Source organism: Manacus vitellinus, unplaced genomic scaffold (genome assembly GCF_001715985.3).
Source record: "Manacus vitellinus isolate BGI_N305 unplaced genomic scaffold, ASM171598v3 scaffold_20_pilon, whole genome shotgun sequence".
NCBI classification, from domain to species: Eukaryota; Metazoa; Chordata; class Aves; order Passeriformes; family Pipridae; genus Manacus; species Manacus vitellinus.
The window spans coordinates 13528609-13536500 of record NW_021939471.1 but is presented as its reverse complement, the minus strand read 5'-3'; the positions used below and the strand labels follow the sequence as shown (position 1 = coordinate 13536500).

General features: G+C 51.8%; 1 protein-coding gene across 1 annotated transcript in view; it reads left to right on the top strand.

Moving 5' to 3' along the window:
* The window catches only part of HOXD8 (homeobox D8), a 2597-nt gene extending 966 nt beyond the window's left edge, over positions 1-1631 (top strand). Inside the window, exons 2-3 of the mRNA XM_029959606.1 lie at positions 5-207; positions 800-1631. Coding sequence (XP_029815466.1) covers positions 5-207; positions 800-1095 — 499 coding nt within the window. The 3' untranslated portion in view covers positions 1096-1631. The remainder of the gene's footprint in view (positions 1-4; positions 208-799) is intronic.
* The last annotated feature ends 6261 nt before the right edge of the window (positions 1632-7892 follow it).

Sequence of the window (7892 nt, the reverse complement as noted above, 5' to 3'; positions counted from 1 at the left end):
GCAGCGGGGTTACCTGTCACGGGGAGCCCGCTAAATTTTACGGATACGATAACTTACAGAGACAGCAGATTTTTACGACACAGCAAGAGGCCGAGCTGGTACAATATCCTGACTGTAAATCGTCCAGTGCTAATATTGGCGAGGAACCAGACCACTTAAATCAGAGCTCGTCTCCTGCTCAAATGTTTCCCTGGATGAGACCACAAGGTTGGACGCAGTCAAAAATTTGCTTCCATCTCACGTCTGAGTTTGAAACTTTCTTTTCCTCCTCCCGCTTCTTTCTCGCTGACTCTCGCTCCCTGCCTCTGTCTCCCTCACTCCCTACCTCTCTCCCCGCGATTCCTCTTACTGCGGTGGCTTGCGATAATAAAGTGATAGAGTAAGCAAACAGAAACCTCTGCAGCAGGCAGCTACCAACCCAAGATTAGTTTTTAAGGCTGCGCCTCTCGAACCCTGAGGCATAGCTGACACGCTCGCTCGTCTCCCGTCGCCGCTGCCTGAACGGGAAGGGTGCAAGGTCGGGAAGCGGTGTGGGGAGGATGGAATAAAAGATCATAAAGTGAATCCGCAACCCCCCGTGCAGAGGAACAGCTGAGACACTTCGTGCATTTGCTATCGCTGTTTTTCTCTCACTTATGTAAAGCTCTAGACTCCTTCGTGCCCTCTGTTTTCTCTCCCTTTGGTTCTCTGGGGCTTCTCTCGAGGGATTCCAGAGGGACCGGAGCCCTCGCTCCCTGCCTACGCCTTGTTTTGAACGGCCACACCAACCTCCAAATCCCTATGTTTTTGTTTTAAACAGCAGCGCCTGGTAGGAGGAGAGGAAGGCAAACGTACAGCCGATTCCAGACTCTAGAGCTGGAAAAGGAGTTCCTATTTAACCCCTATCTGACCAGGAAGAGGAGGATCGAGGTGTCCCATGCTCTAGGACTCACCGAGAGGCAGGTAAAGATCTGGTTTCAGAACAGAAGGATGAAATGGAAAAAAGAGAACAACAAGGACAAATTCCCCGCTTCCAGACAGGAGGGAAAGGAAGGGGAGGCCAAAAAGGAAGCACATGATCTAGAAGAAGACAGAGCTGAAGGCCAGACAAATTAATTTTTGCCCTAAAACTCTTCGTGAAAGGCAATCAAAAATAACCAGGACCGTAGCCTGACATCTCGGTTCATCTGCCGCTGTACGTGATCTTGCCGTAGGACGAGTGACCCCGTGTCCCTCCACTTGACATTTCCTTTCTTCGGGTGCTTCACTTGTTTATGGCTTTATTTTGTTTATAAGCGTATTCAGAACAATCTCTAGATTTAACATTTCATCTACTTATTTTTGCAAATTTGATACAGAGTTTGTAGCAATAAATTTCTAATTATATATAAATATATATATATATTTGCAATCTTAAAAGATGGTGATTGTGGGAAACGACATAAATTTCCTAATAATAAATACCAATAAGCAAGACATTTAAGAATGCTTTATTAATCAAGATAAGTGCACTCGTACTATTTTAACTCTTGTTCTTATGTTGAATAAATTATATAAATTTAATAAAATTGAAGAAAATATCTTAGAAATATCTTTAACCTTCTGCTATGATGTTTGATTAAAATAAACCAAATTTATTCAATTATAAAGTGTATCAGCATCCCGATATCCTTTTTGTAATCCACTCCTACACTAACCTTCAGAGTCTCCACGGGTCTAGACTAACTCTCCCCTGCGCCTTTCCGCCGTCCGTCTTGCGATTCTGGGTGTTTCTGTGGGGTCTGGAACGGCACATTGCATACAAAACCTGCTTTTCGCTCGGATACTGCAGGGTTGTGATCGAGGCAGCGGCCAGCGAGGACTGCGGCCCCACCTGCGAGCTGAGTCCACGCTGCGAGCTGGCCCAGGAAGCCCCCGACGTGTGCACCGGGGCCCTGTTTCGCCTTTTCCTGCTCCCCACAGCGGGCTGCGGGGCGGCGGCGCAGGGGACGTTTGCCGGCTCCGCGAAGGCGTTTGCTGCCGGCCCGGCTGGAGGGAGACGGGCCCGGCGAGCGCGCTGGCCCCATTCCTGCCGCAGGGCTGCTTCCCACCGGCCGGGGCTTCCAGCCCCGTCACGCAAGACACGGACAAGCAAGGCCTAGCGTCCCCCGTGGATGGTGGACGAATAGAGAAATGGAAAGCTTTTACGGCCTTTCGTGGGGGTTACTAGGGGGCTTTTATGGCTAGGGGGTCCCAAAACTTGCGTAGACAGAGAGAAGGACCTTTCCCCCGCTAAATCATACGGCTTGGGCGCGTTTCCTAGTGAAGGAAGTAGCCGAGGAAAGAGCTTGCTGAACGATTCCCGCAGCCATGGGTGGAGAGGTCCGCTCCGATGAGTAAAACGGTTTAATTTCTCTCCCCCTCTGTCCTCCCTCCCTTTGCTCCTGCTTCGCAGCGGGGTCCCGCAGAGCGCGGTATGAAACAGGACGGCCGAGAACAGTCCTTTTTAGGAGCATCAGGCAGAGGGCCGAGGGATGAGATATAAATTCCTACCAAGATATCTGTGTCATTTTTCCCTACCGCCTGACACCCCCTGAGTGATGGTTCCATGAAAGAAATCGAATGGACGCGCCAAACACTGCGACAAACACGACATATTTCTATTATCTGCCCAGAAACGAGCATGCTCCCGGCAAGGCCGGGGCCGAGCCGAGGCCTCGCTCGGAAAATCATAGCAGGGTTCCGAGGAGCTGCCGGCTGCCGCCGAGTCCACCCGGCGCTGGGCCCTTCTGCACCCACCGCTTTGCTCCCGGGAACGCACCCGACGCAGCAGGAAACGCCGTCCACGGGGACTGGATTTGTAGGGCGGGTTTGATGCATTTCGTTTCCCTTCCTCTTCCCCCCCTCCCTGCCAACGAGGCAGGCACGTTTCCACTCCTGCAAAGCGCCAGCTCTAGAGGGAGGCACGAGCAAGAGAAGCTATTGTTCTTGGTTTTATTTAATTCGCCTCGTTGGTTAAAGGTTGTAAAGGAAGGGAAGCTGCAACAAAGCGGTGAAGTAAATATTTTGCTGCATGGATTTGCATAAATACACCGACACCCCTAGCGTTCAGGGAGGATTGGGTCTGGTGGCTGCGCGTTTAAAGAACACCAGTCGCAAGACGCGCAAAAAACCATCGCTTTTCAAAATAATACTCGTGCCGGCGGCACCAGCATGTTTGATGTCCGGGCAGGGCAAAGCCTCTTCCCTCTGCTGCATTTGCGGCAGAGGCTGGGCGCGGCATGGTACCGACGGGCCCTGCCGTAGGGAAAGCCGTGATGGTGCCGACCGCTGCAAACACGGGCTGCTCGCGAGGGGAAGGCACGTCGGAGACCTTTACACCCAAGCGGAGCACTTCTTAGGCTAGTATTTGTCCGGGAGAGAGCTGCTGAGGTAGTTGTTTTTAATTACCAGACAAAGGAATAAAATTAAAATACTCCTTAAGAAGTTTCCGTTAGCGTCGCTCTCCCGGGGCCGACTGGGAACGTAGCCACGCAGGCGAAAACCGACTTCCCTATGCGCACATAATTGGTCAAGGCCTAGTGGTAGCTGGAATCGTCCCTGTCTTACTCATTAGGGAAAACAAAACATCGTTGTAGTTGTTAAGGTATTTCCCCCCGTAGCCTGACATATGAATCTCTCCCTCGGTCTTAGTAGGAGGCTTGCTAAGAAAAAAGAAAACTGAACCAGAAACCGAGCAAGGCTCCCATGAAATCGAAGCCATCGAGCTCCGGAGCAGACATTGGGATTTTGGCAAACAAAAGCCGTAGCTGCGCGAGTCGCGGCTGGAGCGGCGGCGAAAGGTGGCCCGAAACGGCCACCGCGCGGATATACCGCGACTTTGGTTTCCGCGGATTTTCTCCATTCCCTAGTGCAGCAACTCAGCGCAGCCGTGAGTGCTGCAGAGACACCACGAAAGCTGCCAGTGCCTCTGCCGAGGCACACTCAGCATGGATGGGATATTCACAGGTGTGCAACTGCCTGAAGCAGCGTGTTAAAAAGATCCAACATTGATCCTACATCTTTAGGCGTGTTTACTTTTGTTAGCAGTTACAATCAGCAGGGAGGTCACGGATGAAGTGCTCTGGCTATTCCTTGAAACAAAATTTGAGCAGGAAACATCCACAGTATTCCGTCTCCAAGCCGAGCAATCCCTGTGGACAGAGGTCCATTTTTAATTTTTTAGAATGCTTTCTAGGAATTCCCTGATGGTGCCCCGGAAAGGTTTTATCGGGGGTGGAGGCACCCCGGGCGCCGTGACAGCGCCTGGCGCAACCTGCGGGAACCGCACACTGCAGGGTGGGGAAGAAGCTCGGACTATTTTTATGTCGGCGACGGCTTCCGCTTCAGTAGTGGGCGCTAAAACAGATGTGATTTCTTTTAGTGCCCGGCGGAGCCGGGGGGAGGAGGGGGCACGGGGGGGGAGTGGGGATGCGAGTTAAGACCCCTTTCGTTTGGGCAAGAAACGGATCCTTCGGCACAGTGCTCTGCCCCTCTTTATGCGGCTCTGCCACCTCTTGCCTCACTCTCCGCGGCCCGAAGGGCAGGCGGGACCGAAGACTCAGAAAAAGCGCAGCGCGAAAAAAACATGGCGCTGGGAAGCAGTATGTGCAAAATCCGCAAGGAATTGCAGTAAATTCCTTTTTGTTTGAAGAAAATTTACAACTTGGTAATAGACCTTTTTATGACCTATTTGGGCTCGTCATTGGCTGCGGCTGGTCATGTGCAGGCAGCGAGCGCTTTCATGGCCTTTTCCTGATTTCCCTGGCGAATTTCCCCCTGCATTCTGCCTTCAGAGAGCCTCAGCCCCTCTTTTTCTAACCTTTGTCTAGGCTGAGGTGTATGGCAGTCGCCCTCATGTTTGTGTCTCGCGCCCCCAAACCCGCGGCCGGTCCCGCCGCCTCCGTACTGACACTTTCCCGGCCCCGCGCCTCCTCCTCTCCCGCGCCCACGGAGAGGTGCGCGGAGACCCGCGCCCGCCGCCGCGTCGCATCCAGCCCCTCACTCCTCTCCCACCGCTTGATGCCCCCGCTGCCGCTATCTCCTCCGGCACACGGATTGCTACGAGGGTGCAGAATGGATTACGGCGACCCTCTCGGGCTCCTCCGCAGGCGGGCAATGCCGCGAACTGGTAAGCACTTAGCTCCCTTCGGACTGGTCGCCGCTACTCCGCGCCCGCGCCCCGTCCCGATACGCGGCACGGCATCGGCTCCCCTGTCCTCCTGTCACCCTCGGTCACCTGTACCTCGCGGTCCCTTGTTCTTTCTACTATTGCTATTACTATTACTATTTTTGCTGCTATTACTGCTGTTGTTATTGCTATGGTAATTATCGGTGGTGGTACTATTACAATCGTAGTCGTGGCCATGCCGCAGAGTGCGAGCGGCTGTTGCGCGCGGTTTGGCACGGGAAATGCGCCGCGGGCCGCGATGGCGGGGCGCTCCTCGGCATTCCGCGGCGAGGGGCAGAAGGCTGGGGCGCAGTGCGCGTAGGCAGTGCCTCGCCTGCCGGTGGGGTTTCTTCCAATAAAAGGCCTTCCTTTTTTTGTATACTTTCCCTCTACCGGCCTGAAGCGCGCCGTAGTTTGTTTTCCCCATGGCGGAAGGGCAGTCGCGTAACTTTAAAGCTTAACAGGTGTTTTCGCAGGAGAATCAGGGTCAGTGCTCCCGCAGGGGCGGAGGGCACGGGGAGGCCCCGCCGACTTGGCGGCTGTGCCCGGGGCCAGCCCCGGGAGCCCCCGCCCGCCCCTCCGGGACGTTTTCGCACATCCTTCTCCCCCTGTACCGCAGAGCCAGGGCTGAGGCTCCGACCTGCTCCGTGGGCGGCATATGGGCCGGGCTCGACAGGCGGGAGCGCAGACCCGCGGTACGGCTACTTACCCACGTGGAAAATATCGGGGGCTAAATGTGGCACGAGTTTTCGGGAAAAAAAACCAAAAACCCAACACCAACACCCCCCACCCCCCGATTTATTTTAAAGTATGCCGAGGAGATAGAACAGTCGCATAAACTATACCTGCACTACCAATATATGTGTATATATCCATATTCACATTATCTATATACATTTATATACCTCTAGTTCTATCTGTAGAACACATATTCTTTAGAAGTACATTATTTTGAACGTATATACACATATTACTCATCTTCATTTTTCAAAATGTTACTGCACAGTAGAAAACACGGTGCCTGTTATTTGGCGTTCACATCGATGGTCGGTGGTAGCAATGCACCGTGCCATTGCTCCGCAGGAATTTACCGATCGCCATCTAACCCAAAAGCAGCCAGTTAATTAAAGGCAAACCAAAACGCCTGATTAAACAATACACAGTGAGGGTGGAAAGGTGTGAGTCGTGATCCGGGTACCTATTTTGAAGGCGCAGAAGAAATTCTGCTTTAATCCGTCCCCGAGCACCTCTCCAGCCTGCTAAGCCCGAGTCCCACTACAGTAAGCAATAAAATCGCTGTCCCCCACGCTTTCGTGTGTAAGCACTAGCCGACCGCCCTGCGCTGCTGCAGGACTTGGGGATTATTTGGGACAAATCGTTTTCAACTTAACAACAGTCTTCAAGAGTAACTTGGAAAGTATGCGCTGCGTTAGGTTTCACTCTTAGAATCCCTTCTAGGTGACAGTAATTGTATCTGCTTGGCTATAAATCTCTCCAAAAACTTCGGAAAATCTCGTCCTTGAGCTGTTTTGAAATTATTCGTTGCCTGGGGAAAAAGAAGAAAACAAAAGCAGGATGTTCTAACGAATTCTAATGTGCATGTGTGTGTCTGCGGGTTCATCTGGTGACACATACGGATACACATATGCATTTATTATTTCACTGGTTTATGTGGGAGTTCGGCTTTCCCCCCTTCTAAATGGCTTCCTTCCTCTCTTTCTTTTGCTCTTATTTCTCTTATTGACTGTATTTTTAAAAATTATTTATTTATTTATATTAGCATTGAAGTACACCCAGGTCTGTTTATGTTCTTGAACATATCTATGTAATTTTAAGTATTCATAGCAAACTCTGTATGTACATGTTTATATACATGGCACATATGAGGACTACCTTTTTATATATTTATACACCTAGATAACGTGGTATGAGTATAGATATGTCGGTGTGCTGAAATTTTTGAAATACAGAGTTTACAGTCACATTTCTCGCACTTGCTTCATTTCCTGACGTGTTGGACAGAATTTATGACTCATGTCATTTTTTTGTTGAAAGGAAACAGCCGATCCCTAGCCTACCCTTTACTGACGCACGGGCAGCCGACAGGAAGCGGTAGCCTGTGCTCCCTGGCAGAGCCCGGGTACCGCTGGCACCGGCTGCCATTTGGGAAGTCAGGTTGGGTTCCCGTTTAGCTGCTGCAGGTTGCCTGGAGGAGAAGCGCAGTCTCTGTTCCCCGAGTTTGGCAGGGCTTTGGTGCAAGGGCGGGAGGTGATGTGAACTGCGGATCCAGGAAACCCGATAAGACTAGATGAAGAAATAAACGTTGGTTTGGGGCTCTTAAGAACTGCAAATCCCACCGTTTCATTTTCTCGTTCCCCCAAAAAATATAATTCCCACGGGGTGTTTTATGAGAGCTTGAGACAGAAAAAAAAATCGGAACAAAGACGGTATTTCACCCCTCGGTTGGCAGGCAGCTGTTAAAGGTATTTACTGCTCTACTGCAGTGCGGCAGTCAATGCTGCTGGAGCGGGAGAGAACAGGAAGCGAAAGGAAAAGATGAGGCACAATAAACATTGCAGCAGGTCGGGAAGGCCGGGCGGGGCGCAGAGGAAGGGTCTCTGCCAGAGAAAAGAGGCAATAAAAGTGCATTCAGCGGCAGCAGGCTCTGCCCCAGTCCAGCACTCGCCTCCCATCACCCGCGGGGGAGGGGACCGCGGGAGGGCGA